This window comes from Peromyscus eremicus, chromosome 2 (assembly GCF_949786415.1).
Source record: "Peromyscus eremicus chromosome 2, PerEre_H2_v1, whole genome shotgun sequence".
NCBI classification, from domain to species: Eukaryota; Metazoa; Chordata; class Mammalia; order Rodentia; family Cricetidae; genus Peromyscus; species Peromyscus eremicus.
Window position 1 is genome coordinate 103,322,471 of NC_081417.1, and position 22,047 is coordinate 103,344,517.

General features: G+C 40.5%; 1 protein-coding gene across 1 annotated transcript in view; it reads left to right on the plus strand.

Annotated features, from left to right (window-relative positions):
- Focad (focadhesin) overlaps window positions 1–22,047 on the plus strand; it is a 293,097-nt gene that overhangs the window by 68,092 nt on the left and 202,958 nt on the right. The window contains exons 6-8 of the mRNA XM_059254513.1: window positions 10,315–10,416; window positions 14,941–15,145; window positions 18,455–18,661. Coding sequence (XP_059110496.1) covers window positions 10,315–10,416; window positions 14,941–15,145; window positions 18,455–18,661 — 514 coding nt within the window. The remainder of the gene's footprint in view (window positions 1–10,314; window positions 10,417–14,940; window positions 15,146–18,454; window positions 18,662–22,047) is intronic.

The window sequence follows — 22,047 nt, forward strand, 5'->3', positions numbered from 1 at the left end:
ATCTGAACTCAGGTCCTAAGGCGTGTGCTTTACAAGCTGAGTCATCTCTCTAGCCCTTAAGATTAGAATTTTTAACTTAATTTCATTGTTGTTATTTTGAGGTTGGTCCCGGCTATGTGGCCCAGGCTGGTTTTGGGTGTATGTTCTCTTGCTTCAGGCTACAGAGTATTGGGGTTCCAGGCATGTGTCATCACACCTAGCTGAAGTTTAAGATTGTTTAGTGCTTCTTTTTTACTGAGGTATAATTTATATGCCATAAAATTCTTTTAAGGTGTTTAAGTCAGTAGTTTTTATTAAAGTCATGAAATTGTCTAACTTCTCCTACTGTGGGAGCCTACAAAGGTTTCCTAGTGACATCTAAACTTGCTTTACACAGCAGGGCTGCATTAGGGGATGGCTTGACCACGTGCATGGTCACCAGGTGTTTGGGATGGTCTGCACTTGGCTGTGTTGTGGGGAGGCCTTTTGCTCTACCCCTTGGCATTCCTTTAAAAGCCCTTTAGTAGAGACAGAAGGGGCCAGTGGATTAGGATCCAGGCCCTCCCGAGCTATCTTGTGTTTCTGTCTGTCTCTCTCCTCTATACTTCTATCTACATATTTCTCACTTCTTCCTCCTCAAGAGTACCCTGGGGGAAAAAGAGGGAGCAGGTCTCCCTCACACTACAATTTAATTTCAGGACATTTTATCTTCTCCAAAGGAAGCCCCATATACAAGATCAATTATTCCCACCCACCCCTGGAAAGCACTATTTGGCTTGCACACTCTAGAAATTTCATATGATGAAACCATACAATTTGTGGGCTTGTATATTTGGCTTCTTGGCATAATATTTTCAAGGTTTCATCTGTGCTGTAGCATGTTCCAATGCTTCATTTCCATTGAATGCGTGTATGCACAACATTTTATTTATCTCAGAATTTTTCTTATGTTTACTTGGAAGTGCATTTCTGTTGTTTCGGCTTTTACATTTGTTCTGAAGGTAAATACTTTAAAAAGTTATTAAAAATAAACCTTAGTCTCTATTACTGGTGCAGCTGTCAGGTAGCCATTATTTCAGGTGTGAACGTACCATATGTTATCTTTTTTGGGGAAAATGATGTTTACAGTTCTTCTGAAAACAGGTTAGCCAAGCTAAATGTAGCAGGAATCTTAGGTATGTAGTTCGCTTTAATGTATTGGTATTTACCATTGGGGAATTACCATCAGGATCTTCTTTAAGAGATCCTTCCAATTTTTGGACTCTGACCTAGGAATGTGTGAACATAGTTAATTTTTTTTTTTCATTTAAGTTCAGAAGGCTTATGGAAATCTTTATGTAAGGACCAGAAGGAGGAAGATGAGGAATGGAGTGTCCAGGTCACTTCTGTCCCTGGATAAGCCCAGTGGGACTAAGTAAAAGAAAAAAGCAAGCCAGGGCAGTACTTGGTGAGCATGGGCAGCATTACCTTGCAGGGTTATCTGCCTTCTCTGCAGTCTGACTCTTTCTGCCTACATGAATGTTCTGCTTCTTACTGCATTCTTCTTTTCTCTCTTCTGATTTTTATTAATGATTCTAATCATGTGGCGTTTGCAGCTGTGGTTGACAGTCATATACCTGAAGAATAAGTTGACACATATTCTACATCTGCAGCCAGCAGCTGCCCCTAGAAAATGTGCAGAATTTTCTAAATATAGCTATTGATATAAAAACTGTCATCGTAATTTCAAAAACATGTCTAAGGCCGTGAAAATAATTCCATTTTTCTTTTTTAGCTTATTTATTGTATGTGATCATGGCATATAATTGTATATAGGGAAGGTCCTAGTCTTCTTGATCCTAAGTCATCACCTTCTTCTTAGAAGATAACTTTGCATTAAAAGTCTGGTTCTCATGATAGTGATCCCAGAGAAGGAAGAGGGTGAGGGCAGAACCATAGGAAGAGCAATACCTAATAAAAATCTTATATACTCCCTCCCTGCCTGACAGACCTACGGGAAGAGATGATCAGTCCAAAAGGTCTAGGTTAAAGCACGTTTGCTCCAGTGTTTTTCTGAGGCGCTCCTGTGGAAAGCACACCCATATATTTCTTTTCAAATTATGTTGCATAATGCTTTACAATTTCTGTTAATTTCTCTTTTTGATTTATTTTTTATAGTAATATCTACATTGCAATCCTCATAATGTTTTCTTATTATGCATCTTTAAACTTATCTGCAGAGATTAAAAAAAAATGCCCAGCTTCTTGCCAGCACTTTCCAATCAAAATTCCGAGCAGGTAGAGAAATGCTTTTAAAATGCATATTTGATGGAGTAAGTGCTGTGCAGTGCTCTGAAAGCACCAGGGTCACAGCTGCATACATGGAAATGCACGGTGACTTGCAGGCATTGTTTCTCACACAGAAAAGGCGCTCCGTGCCAGTCATTGAATTCATGGTGTAAATCAAATCATAGCTTTCTGATACTCAGAGATGAAGCAAAAGGTTGAGGTGACCTAAAGGTTACAGATAACTTTTGCTTCCTGATTTAGCTGCCACACAGCTAATTTTTTTATTCTTTCATTTCTATTAAGATTGATGCATTTATTCTTGAAAAGGTGACTCCGGGTTGCATACCTTATTTTATCATGCCTCTGTGATAGTCTGCTGGAACCATGCATGCATCAGTCTTCTTTCCCTCTGCTCCTTAATTTCAGATGCACACACTCCTCTCCACTGTCAATAATACTAGTAAAAGATGGGGAGCAAAGAAATATTTGCATCCAAGTCTGCATGCTTCATTGTGGTCTCTATCCCCTGCTTCTGAATAGTATTGACTCTGGAACAAAAACTGATTTTTCATGATCTACTTTATTCTTTCATTTACGACTATGTGACTAAAGCAGTCTGAGTTTTTAAATGATGACATGGAGGATATGTTTGGTGTGTATGTGTAATTACATTCAATAAAGAAGTATATTTGGCACACAATGGGAAACAAAAAACATTAAAACAGAGATCCAACTTTAAGGCTGATTGTGCTCTCACACATAAATTTACCCTGGTTAGTGTTGATGAGATCCTTCTATTTGTTAGATATTATATTATATGCTTTATTTAGACTATCAGTTAAAACATTTGCATGTCACAAAATAAGAAAGTGCCAAAGAATGTTCAATAAATTGGTTCATGTGGCATGCCAAAGAAAAACCAAGGCACAGTAAGAAATTTACGGGCACTGGAGGCCAATGGAGGGTGACCTGACTGTCTGATTTGTATTGATTTTAATCTTTAGAAATGATGTTATTCTCCTTTAAGGAGAAAGCAGATCTATAGGCTATCTCAGGAGCTAGGAAATTCTGATTTAATCGTTTTTCCTTCTGGACACAGCACTTTACTTTCCTCGGAAGCAGACAATGCAGGATAGTTTTTCTCTCTGAGATAAAAATAGATGAGGCCTTATGCTTAGCAGACTTTGGCCTTAGAGCCATTCAAGCTTGCCATAGGATTACTTGTGGGAACACCATCCTTGTGTTTTGCTGCCTTTGCAGGGTTTGAGTTCATCTATATATGTAGACTTTTCTATCCTGCCAGCTGTTCCCCAAGAAGACTTATTATTAATTATAAATGTTTGGCTGATAGCTTAGGATTGTCTCCAGCCAGCTCTTAAAACTCAAATTAACCCGTTTTTATTAATCTATATGCTCCCTCGAGGCTCGTTTACACTGTGTATGAAGTTCCCATGTTGCTTCTTCCACATCTGGCTAGAGACTCTCAGACTCCTCCCTTAACTAGTGACAGTGATACATGTTTACAGTGTACATAGATTGCTCCACAGCACGTCTAGTCCTGTGGATCCTCTTAGAACTCAGTGTTTACAAAGGTTATGCAGCTCTAGCTCTGTTAGCTGTCTAGCCTGAGCTCATTTTATAGATGAAGAAACTTTGGTCAAGAGAGGTTAATTCTCTTGACTGGGATTCCATGCGTTGCTGGGGAATGTAAATTTGGAGAGGACATGTAGCTCAGTTGCTAGAGTTCTTGCTTAGTATGTATAGGCCCTGGGTTTGATCTGCATGAACTGGGTATGGTGGTGGATGCCTACAGTCTCAGCACCAGGGAGGCAGAGGCAGGCTATGTAGTGAGTTAGAAACCAGTCTTGGCTACATGAGACTCTGTCTCTAAAGAAAAAAATATATAAATTTGGAATTGATAATTCTGTGCTCTCTGGTCCCACTGTTACAGCTTCTCGAGTTTTAGTTTTGTGATAGGGACATGGCTATGTAATAGTAAAAGAGCCCAAGGGTGCTGCCATGTGGTCATGACTTACATGAAAACCACCACAGTGATTATGACTTACTTAATGACAGGATGATTGAATTAGTGACTCAATTTATTTTAAGGAAAGAGGGTTTATTTTTGGTTCAGAGTTCCACTTGTAGCTCATCATGATAGAGATCTCATGGTGGCAGGAAACAATGTGAGGCTGCCATAGTCAGGAAGTAGGCAGATACCTGGGCTTAGTGCATTTGCTCCCTCCCTCCCCCTCCCCCCTCCCCCTCCCTCCCCCTCCCTCCTCCCTCCTCCCTCCCTCCCTCCCTCCCCTCCTCCCTCCCTCTTTCCCTCCTCCCTCCCTTTTTCCCTCCCCCCCCTTTGAAAATCTTTTATTTCTTTTTTGATGATTTCCTACATCCAAACAGTGTGGCCTGGTCATACCTATCTGGAATCCTTTCTACTCTCAGCCTCCTCATGTCATCCTATTTTCACTTCATTTTCCCTCCCTCCCTCCCTCCCTTCCTAAACCTTATAACTCTCTGAGTCCCTTTAGTGGTGATCTCCTGCCTTCTTCTTATGTAGATACCCATAGCTGTAGTGAATTCATGAATGCAGTGGCCATGTCCTGCCAGAAGACGTTTCACAACGTTTCTCCCTGTCTTCCAGCTCTTAAATTCTTTCTGTTTTCTCTTCTTTAATGTTCCCTGAGTTATGCATGGGTCAAGTATTGATATAGAGGTCTAATTTATGGCCGAGTACCCAATAGTTACTTATTCTCAGTACCTCCACCAGTTGAGTCTCTGCATTCACTGCTGACCACCACAGAGAGGCCTTCCCTTGGCCAAGGTTGGGTGCAGCACTAATCTATATGTATAAACATAAATATTTAGAGGGTAGTTTGGCAACATGTTGAATTAGAAAGACAGTAGTGATAGGTTCCTGCTTAGGACCTGTGACCTCCTGAACCGTGGGCCTTTGACCAGGTTTATAGTAGTAGGCATAAATTCCCTCCTGTGGAATAAGCCTCAGAAATGATCCAAAAGCAGTTGGTTATCCCCCCAAACCTCTTGGGCATATTTTGCCTGGCAGGTCTGTATTGTGGCATGAGAAGCTGTCTGTTGGATCATGGCGTTGCCATTTCTTCTAACCCAGTAGTTTGCACAGCTCCTTCTGGAGCTGTTAAGACTGACTACCAGGGAGGACGCTTGCAGGTCAGTTCCAGCTCGCCTCCTCAGGCTCTTCAAGGCGAGCGCGTGGTGGCTCAGCAGCAGGGTTTTACCGTGTCCTTCTGGTGAGCGACCGCAGTATCAATAGCTGTGTCTGTCGGTTTGTTTGGGGGCCGTTGGGGCCTCATTGGCCAATAACTAGTAGGAGGTGTAGATAAGTGAATCCTGAGGTATAACCTCACTGACCAATAACTAACTAGTAGGAGGTGTAGATAAGTGAATCCTGAGGTATAACCTCACTGACCAATAACTAACTAGTAGGAGGTGTAGATAAGTGAATCTTGAGGTATAACCTCATTGACCAATAAATAACTAGTAGGAGGTGTAGATAAGTGAATCTTGAGGTATATATAACCTCACCGACCAATAACTAACTAGTAGAGAGGTGTAGATAAGTGAATCTTGAGGCAAACTCCTCTCTCTCCTTACCCCTCTCTCGGTGGTACTTCCAGTTTAAAATTTCAGGGTTTCAATTGTGTGTCTGTTCAGATGCCTTGAACGTTCTCGTTTGGATACATTTTAGAGAAGCTGAATGGCTAACAAACAGCAAGTGAAAGGAAGAAAGAAAAATCTTGAATAATCCATAAATTTAATAATCAAATCTTGAATACATCAAGAATGAACTGTACTCAGCCTCATGACATTTTACATGCTCTAATTATAATATTTCGATAGGATAATAACTTCATTTTCTGTCATATTCAAATTAGCATCTATGTTCTCTAATGATGTTTATTTTAGAATAAGATTATTTTGTAAAGGAATAATTTTACATTTTTTTCCATTTTAAGCCTTTGAATTTCTCTTGTGCAGCCAGTGCTAATTTTTGCTAAGTGGATTTCCATAAGAAATGTGAACTTTGGTCATGCTTGATTACTTTCAGTTCTGTGTAAGGCAGTGCCTAGTGCCGCTCTCTGTTCGGCTTTGTGCTTCCAGTTGTAGTTCAGGCTGTGGACTTCCATCAGCGGTTCTGAACCGGAGACATTGCCCCAACAGGGATGTTACGTAGAGTCTGAAGACGTTTTTGATTGTCAGTACTTGGAGGGAGTTCAAGTTCATCTATCTAGAGGGGAAGGCTAGATTGCTGCTAAGCAAGCTGGGGTGCATAGGACGGCACCCACAGTGAAGACTGTCTGCCCACCATGCCCGCAGTGCTGGGAGTAAGCCACTCTTGTTCATGATAGCAGTGCAGTTGATTTAGTTAAGAAATAGATACGTTCTGTTACTTGGGTGCAAGCCTTTATGCATTATTTTTATGTGTATTCACATATCAATTTGATGATTCACGAGGGAGAATTTAGCTCTTTGCTTCATTATGCTTAAAGTATAAAAACAAAATTTTGGCAATTATAATTGATTTTAGGCTATTTGTGTTCATTTGAAATAGTATAATATTAGTAGTCAAATATTAATCAACAACAAGAGTCAGTGTTTTCATTTTCTGTGTCGTTTCTTTCAAGATTATCAGCCTCTCATAATCAATATTGTACATTATTCTTTACAGTATTGTCATTTAGAGTGAACATAATCAGTCGTCTGGACAAGTTAATTATCCAGAGGTCTAAATCAGTAATTAATCTGGATCTTTATTCTAGTGTATTCTACTTAATCTAATCTTTAGAGATTAAGTCTGAGATGCTAACTGGAATTGGCTGAATCCAATAGCTGGTGAAGCAGGCCCTCAGTGTCCTGCAACAGGGTGAATGATTCCTTGCAGTCTGAGTGGAGCAGAACTGTGTGCATGTGTCATTGCCACTATTTTAAAATGACTGTCTTTTATTTCTGTTGACCTGATTGAATTCGAATATGTTTTGAGGGACAGCTTGATCTGCAGTAGTTATCTTGGGGGTGGGAGAGACAGGAAGAAGAAGAAGAAGGGTAAGAGGACTATGGAGATATGGTAGCTTTTGGGGGGAACAGGAAGAAGGGTAAGGGAAGTGGAGTAAAGAGCTGATTACTTTTTCTTTTTTTAAAAAACTTATTTCATGTGCATTGGTGTTTTGCTTGCACGTTTGTTCATGTTTGGGTGCCAGATCCCCTGGAACTGAAGTTACAGCCAGTTGTGAGCTGCCATGTGGGTGTTTGGAATTGAACCCAGATCCTCTGGAAGAGCAGCCAGTGCTCCTAACTGCTGAGCCATCTCTCCAGCCCCAGGATCTAATTTTTAAGAGAGTAATTGGGAAGCATTTCAGAGCTTTGTGATTGTACAAAAACTGTTGTTAACTTCTCAGATTTTCTTCTTTTTTTTTTAAAATTTTTACCTTTTTACCTTTTTAGAGCTTTATTGGGAGAGAGGGGGCAGAGAGAGAGAGGGAGGGAGAGAGAGAGAGAGAGAGAGAGAGAGAGAGAGAGAGAGAGAGAGAGAGAGAGAGAGAGAGAGAACAGACGGAAGGAAGGAGCGGAAAGGAAAGAGAGGGCCAGATTTCTTAAGCAGCCACGAAGTTCATCCTTAGCTGGAAGATTAGTGAGTGGGCCTGTACGAAGTTCCTTACATCAACGTGCTAATCAGAATATGTAGGAACAGTAATTGCAGTTAGTGTCTAAGACCTTGTTCTGCCATGATGTGCTGAGTGGTGTTTAGGACTTGGGAGTGTTTGGGCTTCATATCTGTGACAACCAGAATGGAAGGTGATTCTGGATCAGTGTATCTGTCCAAGTGTTTGGCATTTGTATACATGATTTTGATGTGTATTTTGAGGTTTAGCATAAAAACTTCTGTGGAACCATCCCTTAGCAATGGTGGTAATCTGACAGTCAGAAATAGCCTGTGTTTTAATAAGCAGGTTGCTAGCCTATGAGGTAAGTGCATGGTAGAGTAGGTAAGCAAAAGTAAAGAGATGAAGATATAATAGCCAGAAGTTCTGGAGGACTGCAGAGAGATATTTAACACAAACCTTGTATTTAAGTGCGATAATCTACCAAACTTTTTTCTTTGTAAAAGACAGAATAAATCAGAAAAAGCCCTATCCCGACTTCCTTCATCAGAGGTTTTTACCTTGTAGCAACTGTCAAAGTGTAGAGCATATTAGAACCACCTATAGAGTTGTTAAAGTTCGTAATGCATCAACAGTATTCCCAGCAACCCCAAGGTAACTGAGGCTAGGCATCGGGCAAGAGTTCCACTCTGAGCTGCAGCTGTGGTTGGAATTAGTGCTTTATAGTAGGACTCTGTTAAATCTGGGTGGGTTGTGGGGATCTGTGTTTCTCAGTTTCTAGTTGATGATGCTGGTGTGCTGGAAAAGCTGCCTTGCTTTAAGAACCACGAAGAAACAGTTGCGGTGGTACATGTTGGTAGAGTATGTTGAAGAGGCAGGAGGGTTATGATTCTGAGTTCGGGCTGGACTACACCTCTACGAGGCTGGTGCTGGCTCAGTGAGTAAAAACTCTTGCAAGCCCGATGGCCTGAGTCCATTCCTGGGACTCACAAAGCCAGATGCAGTAGAGTGCATCAGTATTCCCACTCCTATGTGGAGATGGGGAGTGGAGACAGGAGAATTGCCTGGAACCTGCCCAGTCACCTCGTCTGCAGTATATTGTGCCACAGAAATAAGAGAATGAGGCAAGAACTGACTCTCAAAAGTGTCCCATGACTTCCACTCATGCTCCATGGTACACATGCCCCTTCCTCCATACTCAAAGAAATAAAAATTTAAAAAGAATCAAGAGGGATGTCTCTAAGAAGTCACCTGAAGACTGCAGATGTGGCTCAGTGGTGAAGTGCTTGCCTAGCACCCCTGAGGCCCTGGTCTTGATCCCTAGCATTACACAAATACGTTTAAAGAAATGTGTATCCACCTTACCTGCTGCCAAGCCTGATGGCTTGGGTTCAGTCCCTAGAGCCCACGTGGTGGAAGGGGGACCTGCCTCTCAAGAGTTGTCCTTTGATCTCCACATTCACTCCAACATGCCTTTCCTCCCCAAATGCATAAACAAATGTGAAGTTAAAACAAAACCACAGTGGTACATTTACAATTATTATTAGGCTTTTGAACTATTGAAAAAAAATGACTTGTGGTTTTTCAGTCTTTCTAAAGCCTGTTCTCTGAGAATCTTCCAGATTTCAGATCCTGTGTCCAATAAAGCCTTTATAGATCTCTTAACGGAAATAGGCCAGCTACTATAACTCCCTGCATAACAGTAGTTTTAAGCTTTTCCGTTTAGATACTTTGCTACTTGAGAGGGAGAAATATTGTCTTTTCTATGCCCTAAATGTGTGAGGACACAGAAGGTAGAGAAAGATGAGAATGGACTGGAGAGACGCCTCAGCGGTAAGAGTCCTGGCTGTCCTTGCAGAGGACTGGGGATTCAATTCCCAGCACTCACACTGAGGCTACCAACCACCTGTAATCCCAGGTCCTGAGGATCCAAAACCTTCTGGCCTCCAGACACTGGATATACATGGTTCACAGACATGCATAAAATAAAAATAAGCACAAAACAAAACAAAATAAAAAACAGAAGACACTTGGTGCTGACAAGCTAGACTAATGCGAGAGGAAAGGGAACTTACCTGCATGGGAGGGCCAGTAGGAGGAGGAATGAAGACATCAGGGGAGTTTGGAGAGAACTACTGGGTTGAGGGAGCTGGCCAAAGTCTGAGCTATTAAATTGCAGGATCCATTCTTAAATTTAGACCTCTGATTCTGGATCCATTTTCTTTTCAAGAGAAGAATTAGATAAAATGTGGGAAAGTCAGTTGCTATGAACCACCTCCCTAGTTCAGGAAGTGATAGTTTTGTGACTTTAGAGATCCTGGAAAATGTCTGTAGCTGGCATTGGGTTTTTTGCTGCTGTATTTGAATAGAGAGAATGTGTGCTCCTGAAATGACAGTTAACAATGTGATTTCCTGTGTTTCTCAGAAGTCATCCTCAGCCTTTGATCACCGTGCTTGAACACAGGCCTGATTGCTGGCCACTACTCCTGCAGCAGCTGACAGCTTTCTTCCAGCAATGCCCTGAAAGGTAACATAAAATAAAATAAATGAAGGACACGGAATGGCGTGTGCTAATTTTAGAGCTGGAGCTGTGTGTTGTTCTTGTGTTAGCTGTTGTGACTATGAAGTTCCTAAGGAGAGGAAATGTTCTAGACCTGGCCGTACCTTCTCTTTTCTTTTAGCAGTAAGAGAACGTGATCTGCCAGGCGTGTTGGTTGTTGAATTATCCAGTAGAGAATAGCTGTTATTAAACCTACCTCTATTGAATTTTATTCCATTTCCCAACCAAGTTCTCTGTATTCCTTTGCATTTTGTTCTTCGTCTTTGCTTATTGCAAATGGTGAGTTGCCTCTCTGTGTATTCCCACAACAACTCACAGTTTGATTTGTAATGCCGTTAAACTTACTTTTGGTTTTATTCTCTGCTGCCATCTTTAAAACTTTTTGGAGGATAGAGATCCTATTCCATTGTCTTGTCTTCATAATGCTCAGAACATTTGTAGGTGCCTTATAAATCTCAAATTTTTGTGAACAAATCCCATAAATGGGTTGAAGATTATCTTACCATAGAAACATTCAGACTGCAGTATCTTGTAATCAGCTGCAAGAAGGTGGTTCAAAATTATCACCTTCACCACAAGTGTTTTTTCATAGCTATATTAATAGTTACTAGATAAACCTTTCTTTAACTCTGTCAGAAATAAACAAAAACCCAAATAAATTTGTAAGTATTTGCTTAATGAAGTTTCTTTGAGCTATATAGAAGTTTTAAATTGTTTTATATTTCTTTGTACATTCCCCCCCCCCCCCCCCCCAGATAGTGTAATACCGTGTAGCCTTGGCTAGCTTCGATTTCACTGTGTAGATCAGGTTGGCCTTGAACTCAGAAATCTGCTTGTCTCTGGTTCCTGAGTGCTGGGATTAAATGTATGTGCTACCGTACCTGTCCCTGCAAAGGGCAATTTCCGTTCTAAACTCGCACTATGGGTTTGTGCTTTGTAGTATGAAATTGATAATTCTAGTTGCACTTTTTCAGTAGACCATCAGATCTAGCTTTAAGAGCAGTAACTCTAAGTTGTTGTTTAAAAGGTAATGCAGGTAGGTTGGTAGTTTAATAAGAATAGGAGCAGTGTTCCACAGTCATGTGAAGGAGTCAAAATGTAAAGACATTCTGGTTCTTTCCATGTTAGGAACTATTGATTAAACTAGATACTTAAGTCAGATATACTGAAATGTCAATACATCCTCATGCTAGATCTTTTGGGCAGTATTTATAGCAAGTTCTACTTTCATTTACTGAAAGCCTTGCTGTGCTTTCACTTTCACTTTTCAGGAGCTGAGAACTATATAAATTAACAGTGTTGTGGAGTTTAGGTCTGGTACCTTCAGGTTATTAGCCTAGCACATGGGTTTTGAGAACAGGGAACTAGGGAGAACATATTGCATGGCTTTTTACAGGCTAAGTGAAATGTTGGTGACACAGGGGGGCCTAGAGCCTTATTTTAGGAGATCATAAATAGAGAACACATATATACAGATGTACATTGGTACCCATTTTAAATATTCTTCATCACTTTGGGATTTGGGCTGTTTGTTTTATTCTCTTCCTTTTTATTGCCCAGGCGATTGTATATCTCACTGTGATAGTACCGAATCATCACAGAACTTTGGAAATGCAGAAAAGATGGAGCCAGGGAAAACTTTAAATAGTATTTTATCATTAACGAAGCACAACAATACAATTTCACTTATGTTAAAAAAAAAAGAATGCTTAGTTCAGTTTTGTATCATAGTCAATCAGTTCTTACAAATAATAAATGAAAACACTGAATAGAATGAAAAAGAATAAGGTCATATTTGAATGATGCATGCTAATTTTGAGCATCTGTAACTTTATGTAACCACGCTAATTGATTGCACATCTCTTTGAAGGCCTGGTGCATACAGTCTTGGTGATATAGCAATAAACAGAAATCTATGGTCTGTGTCCTCAATGAATTATAGTTTGGCAAGGGATGTAAATACTACACATACCATGATAACAAACAGTTGTGCCGTGGAAGCACGTAATGGTGATCTGACCACAGACCACCTGTCAGGGAAGGAAAGGGCTCCAGGCAGTCATTTCAAAGTGGAGAACGGGAGGATGATAGAAATAGAAAGACCAGCAAGTTGGGGGCCCAGTGGGGGGATTGAAGACCTGAAATAAGTGTAATGATTCAGTGGAGAGTGAGGCTGGCAAGATAGACAGAGGCTGACCCATGGAGGTGTCACAGTTCTGTTCACTCTTTTGTCATAGGACAAACTGTTTTCAATTGGTTAATGATATGGTCAGGTTTTTATTTTATCCTTGAAGGTCATTCTGGCATGATGATGTCGTGGGATTAGGAGTTATTGTAATATAATGAATCTAAATAGATATTAAAGATATGTTGATTCATTATCTCCTTTGAGTTGGAGATTCCTAAGAAGAGGTTGTAGGCAACTACTTCATCTCTCAGTTTCTGTAGCTGTGTATCAGAGCTACACATACACACACACACACACACACACACACACACACACACACACTCCTATCTCTGTCTCTCTATCTCTATCACCTATCTATCTATCTATCTATCTATCTGTCTGTCTGTCTGTCTGTCTGTCTGTCTGTCTGTCTGTCTATCTGTCTGTCTGCTTGCCTGCCTATCTGTCTGTCTATCTATCTATCTATCTATCTATCTATCTATCTATCTATCTATCTATCTATCTATCTATCTATCTATGGCTCTGGTAAGGATCAAGTAAGTTCAAGCTGTAAAAGTGGAATTACTTTTGTATTCTGTAGGTTAACAAGGTAACAATAAAGTAGCTCCACATATTCATGGTGGAGGACACTAATATCAAGACATCCAGTGGATGCCTAAAATGATGGATAAAATTGAAGTATGTGTAATAGACAGATGCTACTTACTAAAAAGCTAAAGGTTAACAGTTATTTATCACAGATATTAATAACTTTAGCATGTGATTTTTATTCTTCATTGAGCGCTATCACTTGTTCATAAAAGGAAGCTCTTTATGGCTTGTCTTTGGCACTTCCAAACTGCCATAACAACCTTTCTTCGTTGGTGTCATTAGTGAATACAGTAAGGGTTCCTTGGGCACAGACAGTATTATGAAAACTACCATGACAGTTGATCCGACACCAGGATGGCTGCCAGGAAACTCATGATGGCCCAGAGCAGTGGTTCTCAGCCTTTCTAATGCTGTGACCCTTTAATACAGTTCCTCGTGTGTGACCCTCAGCTGTACAATTACTTCATTGCTACTTTATAAGTATGATTTTGCTACTGTTATGAATCATAATGTAAATATCTCATATGCATGATAGCTGATTCGTGACCCTCACGAAAGGGTTGCTCGACCCCCATAGGGGTTGTGACCCACAGGTTGAGAACTACTGGCCTAGAGGATCATGCATAGCATATTTGGTCTATGTCCTAGAGGAGCAGAGTGGGATGGTTTGGAACCTTCTCATGCTATTCAGCATGTGTACAACTAAAAATTTAGCAGCTGTTTATTTCTGGAACTTTCCATTTATTAGTTTCTGATTATGGCTGACTGATGGTAATTAAAATTATGAAAAAGAAAACCATGGAATGCTATAAATTTGAACTGCCACAATAATAGGATAGTTGTATGGATTTATTTTATCTACAGAGTTTTCTTACAAATGCATGCCTGTATGATGCCCCTGGAGAAAAGATCCTGATATCTGTAATTCTAATAAGTGCTCTCAGTTGGTTCTGATATTCACTGTAGACCGGTTTTGGAGTGCTGCCACTATTGTAAAGCAGGAGAAGTGTCCTTTAGTCTGGGAACCTGGCCTAGTGCCTCCTTCTCTTGAGTCATTCCCTTCAAGATCCCATTAGGTCACGGCATGTCCAACATTTCCTTATGCTAGTGCAGTTTAGGATGTGCCACAGCTGCAGGTTGATATGTGCCACTTACTGCTTGATAGTGTGTAGGAGAATTCCTGGAAAGGAGCTGTGTCTGCAAAGACTGATTGCCTGTTTACAACTTCCGTGATGTGGAGAGGGGAGATGTTGCAGGTCCAGAGTCTAATTCCAGTTTATTTTAGGCTAGCTTTAGCCCCATGAATAGCATTCCTTGTCCACCTCTGTTTTGGTCCTAACATCTTACAGCAGACAACCTTTGGGAATTTATTAACATAGCAGTCTGCCAGTGTTCACCGTCCCCAAAGCTGTGAAATCACCATCGCATCTGAGGCCTATAGGAGAGACTCCTCCATTGTGCTGTAACTACCTCTCCGATATTTGCACCAGAGCATTTTAAAAAGGATTGGATTTTTAACTTTCTTGGCTTTATTATTATACAAACTCTATGAAAATGTTTCCTCATTGGAGAGAACTAAATGTGTGTTTCTGGGTCATGGTCACTCGGATTTTGCTCCAGAGTAAACCTAGTCCTTTATTCCCTTGAGGTGAGAGCTGTTTCTTCTGATGACATTAACTCTCTGACTGACTGACACGTTACATGACTTGCAGGTCAGAAGTTTCATTTATTCAAATAATGGCACCATTTCTGTGGTATCTCTATTGTGAACCATCCCAGCTACAAGAATATGCTAAGCTCCGGCTGTCCCTGCTCAAAGTCTTACTTCAACCCAGAGGTCTTTGTGATGAAGCACAGCCTTCAGTACTGGAACAGCACATGCTTCAGCTGTGCTGTGACATGGTTCCATGCTTGCAGGTAAGGCTCTTCATTGTACATTTTCCTCCCCTGATAGGATTATCAGCGCCAGTAAGTGTTGACGGTTGTTAGTTCACACAAGGTAGTTCTTGATCCTGTGTGACTGGGCAAGACTGGCTAGAAATGCTGGCACTATCTTAAAGAATACAAAGGAATTAAATCCAGATTTAATAGTATGTACTGTATTAACTGTATTAAATTCATGGAAGTATAAATCAATATTGGTCCTTTTAGGATTAGTAGCAATGAAGACTTCTTTCAGACTCATTAGGGAATTTTTGAGCTTCTCTTTGTGCTGGATACTAGGAGGTAGAAGAAAAACAGAACAAAATAAAACACTTCTGTGCCAACTGAACAAAAAGCGTGTCTGTGAGTAGGTCTGTTCTGAGGATGCAGAACTTGGCCTGCTGAGTGCTGCGTTTGAATTTCTACTTGTCCCTTTAGGATCCATTGTTGTCTCTTGCTCTTGCTCTTCAGAAACTCCTAGTGTAAGAAATGTGTTAGTACGTCACTTTTCATAATTCCTTATGGACGGTCGATCAAGATATAGAGTTATGAGTAAAGTGCTAGGGAGTTGAGGGGAGAGAGAAATTCTAGTTCCTATCTCTATGACTGCAGATTAAAAACCACGCAGTTGCCAATGAGCTGTGATTTTAGTGTAGTGGTTCATTTGTCAGGCTATCCCATCCCATGATCAAGGTCAGGCCATTAATGGGGATCAGAGCGCCATGCTGCTCAGCTGATGGAAAGAATCTGAGGATATATTTCAAAGCGATCACTTTGGGTCACAGATGACCTGTTTTAAGTCTGTGTTAGCAAGGAGTGGCTAGAGTGAATCTTTCCTCTGTGACTCATAAATGTGCTTTCCTGTAATCAAGGCAGAGAAAAGTTAATTAAAATGAATTCTCCAGTGGCTTTTCTAAAGCTTTTGTTTTGCTTGCGTGGGTAATAAAGCATATATAGGCAGAAGGTCTTCAACTGGGGCAGTTTTCCGACCATGTCTTTATTACCATGTTCTGTGTGGCTTGGCAAATGTTTGCTTTCTTCATGGAAAGCTTAGATGCTTGTAGAAGCACACTTTGGAATGGTTTCGGGACCCCCCCCCCCTTTTTTTTTTTTTTTACTGTAACTGAGATATGTGAGAAAAAAGGAAAATGTCACGTTTAGTCATGCAACAAATTTGTTTTATTAAGAGAAAGAATGAGAATTAGGAGTCATAGAAGCTGCATAATCTAGTTCTTCACTTGTGGAAGGTATTTTTATAGTCTTCAAACAATAATCTCCGAAGCTAATGCATATACTCCTGAGAAGGACACTGTTTTCAAGTACTTCTGTTGATCTGCATTAAACACTTGCCCACTAGTGTCCTCTTCTTCTATAACAAAACACGAGCCTTAAGCCTCCTCTCTGTATTTGGACTTTCTCTTTTTCTTCCTATCTTTCTTGCATGCTTGGGCATCATTACAAAGAAGTGAAAACAAAAACCACCTCTTCCCATGAAATGGCTTCTAGAATTTTCACTATCCATTGCTTTAGTATACCAGTCGGTGCAGGGAATGTGCTCGATGATGAGAAATGCTCTTCTCGGAGGTGAATGCAGTGTTGTGGACATGGTCCGATCCATACTGGACACTAGGAAGGAAGCACATTGAAGTTACTATGTTTTGAGAAGTAGCCCCCCCCCCACTCCTGTTGATTTAGGATGAGAGAGGTCAGTGAGACACCTGTTTAGTTTCTTCCTCAACTGGTTGCCTTTCCATTTTACATTTGTGCAACTGGTTTTTATTTTAAATGATTCTTGTCACATCATACATTATCCATGCTTCGTGATCCATTTTTACATAGAGATAGAACATTACTTTGAATTTATTCTTAAGAATTTGATAATGGTGGACTAGAGAACTTTTATAGCTAATCTGTTCAGTTTTTTTTTTTTTTTTTTTTTTTTTGGTTTTCTGAGACAGGGTTTCTCTGTGTAGCTTTGCGCCTTTCCTGGGACTCACTTGGTAGCCCAGGCTGGCCTCGAACTCACAGAGATCCACCTGCTTCTGCCTCCTGAGTGCTGGGATTAAAGGCGTGCACCACCACCGCCCGACGAGATTATTTTTTTAATGGAAAATTTCCAGTATACAAAATGAATACACTCAAGGAAATAAACCACCATCTGAACACCAGGCTTTTGTGTTTAGTCCATCTCTTTGTAAGTTCCCTTTAAACTTTTTTTGCTTTATGTTTGCAAAAGAACGAAATAGGGTCAGTGAGATGGCCCAGCAGGTAAAAGCATTAGCCACCAAGCCTGCTGGCCCAAGTTTGATTTCTGGGCTCCACGTGGAAGGAGGAGAGCACCAACTCCTGCGGCTTGTCCTGTGACCTCCACCTGTGCGCCACGTTGCGTACGTGCACACCTGCACACACAATAAATACATACAGATAATTAAAAGAGAATAAAAGAATTCAGTTATTGGGCTGCTGATACTTTATTTTTGAGTGTGTGTGTGTGTGTGTGTGTGTGCTTTCTTCCCCCTTCATCTTTTGGAATCTTTCTGATTTTCTAGGAATTCTATTTGGGTATAACTTGCGTTGATGTCTCTTTTTCTAATGGGTGGTAAGCAGGGGTGAAAACTGCAGGCTTTTCTCTTGATGAACTTACCACACACAAGCATCCTGACTGGAGCAGATGGTTCATTGTTTATTATCCCTGGGAAATACCGTAGTTGCTCTGAGCAGGACCACACCCTTAATACTGAATCCAGGATTTGAACAGAACAGCAGGGTGTAAATTGAATTGGGATTTTTCAAGGGCACCCAAGTCCTTCCTGTGTAATGCATTAGCCTGTTGAGAAGACAACTGTCATTTAAACATGGTCTTTTATTACATTCTCCACTGTGCTTAATGATGCTTCAGCTAAGGCTTGTAGAGGGAGAGCGTAGTGTATGGGGATAACATGCTGACCTTATGACCAGGTGTCTGTGTTAAACTGTAGGAGAATTGAAAACCAGCTTTGAGGTGATGTCCTTTGACATGTAGGCACTATATATCATTTGTCTAAGACATCTTTTTTCACAGAAGCTAGAAAAGTAGAAGGAGTTTGTGTTGGGAGCCTTATTGTGTGAGACAAGGCTGCAAAGGCAGTAACAGTTGTACTGTGGTTAGTGACAGGAGAAGGCAGAGCTGTGGAGTGGAACCCTCACGGCTGCATCACTACATCTGCACGTTTTGATCGCTTTAGAGAACGTTATTCTGTTGAAGACTTCTTGTACAACTTGAAGTGATTCTATAATTTTAACCAGTATGACTTGCTTCAACAGATGAAAGATCTGACTCAGACAACAGAGATGATGCTGTTCATTGAGGAAGTGTATCTAAGCCTTCTGCGCCATCCTGTGTTCTGGAAAAGTCAGCTTACCCAACTCACCCTTCAGCTGCTGTGTATCTGTGAAGTCAGTTTAAAGATAACTGGGGAATGCTCATCTTTAATTCAACTTTTAGAGCGCAGCATTGAACTTCTTGGGGAGGTAAGGCCAACATAAACCTTCAATGTGCTAATTATCACTTTAGAAAATCTTTGAGAAACTGGGTGGTCATGTTTATGTAGTTTATTGTATGTTTGAGGTGATTTGATCTTATGCTCTTAGATCATACTACTACAGATATTTATTAAAAACAAATTATTAAATAATCTTATGTCATCACTTAAAGGTCTACCTCACTCCTATTTATTCATATGTAATATAAATATTGAACAAGTATTATATTCAAGAACCCACACATTTTCTGTGATCTCAAGATAGAAGCACGTAAATAAGCAGTTCTAATAGAATAAGATAAATGTTTTTATAGGACCTTATTTATAGTGTAATGGGAAACAAGTGTGATGACTCACACCTGTAATCCTACCACATTGGTGCTGAGGCAGGAGGATTGCTGTAAATTTGGAGCCAGGCTGAGATAGTGAGATCTAAATCCCTCTGGCTTACAGAGTGAGATCATACCTGAAAACAAAAACAAATGCTGAGTGTGGTGGCCCACGCCTTAAATCCCAGCACTCAAAAGGCTGAGGCAGGTGGATCTCTGAGTTGGAGGCCAGCCTGGTCTACATAGTAAGTTCCAGGCCAGCCAGAGCAACTTAGTGAGATCCTGTGTCAAAAAAAAAACAAAAAACAAAAAACAAAAAAACAACAAAAAAAAAAACAAAAAAAACCCAAAACCAAACAGACTAGACTATTATATATGTATAATACATAAAATGCATATATATGCATATATATATATGTTTGTTATGATGTTTCTTGTTGCTTATCCTCATGCTAATATTCCTGAGGTTAAAAAAATGTTGAAATTTAATTTGAGAACCTGTAATGCCTAGATGCATATTGATTTGAAGGAGAATAAAGTAGCCTTCTTATGTATTTTGAGGCTGTCATCCATCACTATTCTGCTGGGTTCATCTGCTGCATATTCAGTTTAAATATTACTATACTCTTTCTCTTCTCTTTGTTCTCTCAGCTTTTCTGTGGGAGGAGTGTCCTTACACACTTTAGGCCTGTTTCTCAGACTGTGTGGTTTGCTAGATTGGGCTTTGGGGGAGCCATTCACCTATCAGTTCAGATGTTTGTATCTAAGGCCTTTCCATTTCAAGCAAAATAATTTACTCCTATCAACAAAATTAAGCAAAAATATCGATGTAGAGTAAACTGGGTAGTTTCTCCAGGTGTAGAACAGACTGCAGATGGTAGCTTTACAAAGGTTAGGGACTGGCTGTTTCTAAGAAACCGTCACTGGATGACTTGCTTCACCTTTCTGTTTTGTGTGAATCAGCTGAAGAATTCCTAAGAAGAATGGTCTGTGGGCATAGCTGGGGGAGCCCACTCTGCAGAGGACAGGGGCTGAAGCAAATTTGTGGGTTTTGGGGAGTGTGTGAGCGGAATTGCCCTTACCTTTGTGTCTTCTGCAGGAGGCAAACTTTGTTACACCCTCTTTTTACTTTCTTTTAAAAGACATTTCCATGACTAAGTTGGTAAAATTCTTGAGAAGAGGGGCTGTCTTGTTAACAGAAGCATCCCTAGGCCCGCATATGTTATTAGTGCCTGTCATATGGGTAGTGTTCATTTTTATCTTTCATTTGAATTGAGGACCAAAAGCATGATCCCAAATATTTTCTGTCACTAAGAATCCTAGTTATGAAGGCATTTACTCCTCCTCCTTTCTGTAGCCAGGCTCTGAGTTAGACTGAGTTTCTCCAAAGGCCAAGTGGAGCCCATGTTCTCACAGAAGCAGAGAAGGTATGAGAATGGAGTTCATTTACATATGTGATCCCAGAGAGCGGCCTGGGAATGGTGGCTGGGAGAAATATGGCAATATGACTGTTGCTATAAGCAACCAGTTACTTCATTCCATAGACTTTCCAGAAGCCTTGTGGAATGTTTCAGACCATGAAGAAGGATCCAGGGCAGTGAGTAATCATATGTCCATATAATCCTTTTGCCAGTTTGAAGCTTTCCCCTGTGGGGCTTGAACATCTAGAGCTTGAAGTTTGGGGACAGAACGTGAAGAGTGGTGTTGTGGGGCCATATGGGAAAATGTTCAGGTTGATGCTTTGCAGAGCATGTTTATGTTATGGCAGAAGTAGTTGTAGTTAGTGGAAGAGGCCTGAGAAATGCCAGCAGAGTGGTGTGGTCGCTGGTCCATGTTCCAGTGGATGGTCCCACACCCGTGCACATATGGGCAACACTAATAGGAATTAATGGGTTAATTTAGAGGCAGGGAGAGGGAGAAGGAAAGGGCGAGGGGAGAGAGAGAGAGAGAGAGAGAGAGAGAGAGAGAGAGAGAGAGAGAGAGAGAGAGAGAAGAGCATGAAACTGGGGAGTTATGTTTTGTGAGGAGGGTAGTCCAGGGGAGGAGGGGATAAATTTGGGAGGATATGATCATATTTCATTGATTACGTATATGAAATTCTCAAATAATAAATTAAAAAATAAAGAGTTCAATACACTTTACTATATTCTGGTGCCTGTCAATCAAACAAACAAAAACAAAAGTTTGTAAAGCAACTTCAAATTTACTTCTTTTAATCCTGCACCGTTCACTTTTCCTACATTTTTGATATCCCAAGTCTGCAGCTCTTTCTCTCTTGCCCTCTGTTCTGCGTGGGCTAGTCTCACGCATCCTAGAGAAGGTCACTTCCATTTATGATTACTTATCTTTAAGTTCTAGCCCTTGCAAAGCTTCTGCTCTGTTTTAAAACTTAAGATGTTCCCCGCTCCCTCTTTTCAACGACAGCTGGTATGAACGAGGCATGCAGCCAAGTCATGAGTGCACTCTGTCATGCTTTGTCTATGACCCTCTTGGAAATTTCCAAATTTGGAATGTAAATAATTTTCCTACCTTCCTTTTTAATGTGGACATATAGAAATTAAGGGAAATATGGTAGAAAATGGTATGAAATTAAAGGAAATATGTGGAAAATGGTACGATGGTGTACATCATGAGCATGTTGGTTTCAAAAGTGATTATTGCCCTCTGATAATATGCACTGCTTGCTTCCTTGCTTTCAACTGTATTTCAAAGCAGTGAACATAAATAATTACAAAAGACACGAACTGGCACATGTTTCATCTGCAGAGTTTAATTAGTTTCTTTCTTTCTTTTTGTTTTGTTTTGATGTTTTGTTTTTTAAGCCCACAAAGCAGGGATCTAGAAGATTTTAGAGTTCAGTTTCGTTCTGGTGGTGGTAGAGGTAAGATGGAGGGGGTTATTGATTTATGCCAGAACTGATAGGGTCCTGCAGAGTTTCGCTTCTGCCGGATCTGCTACAATTGTTTTCCCTCATCTGTTTTTTTACCATGTGGCTCTGTCACATGTTTGTCCCCCCATTTTTTTTCTTCTTTCTTGTCTGTCTTCA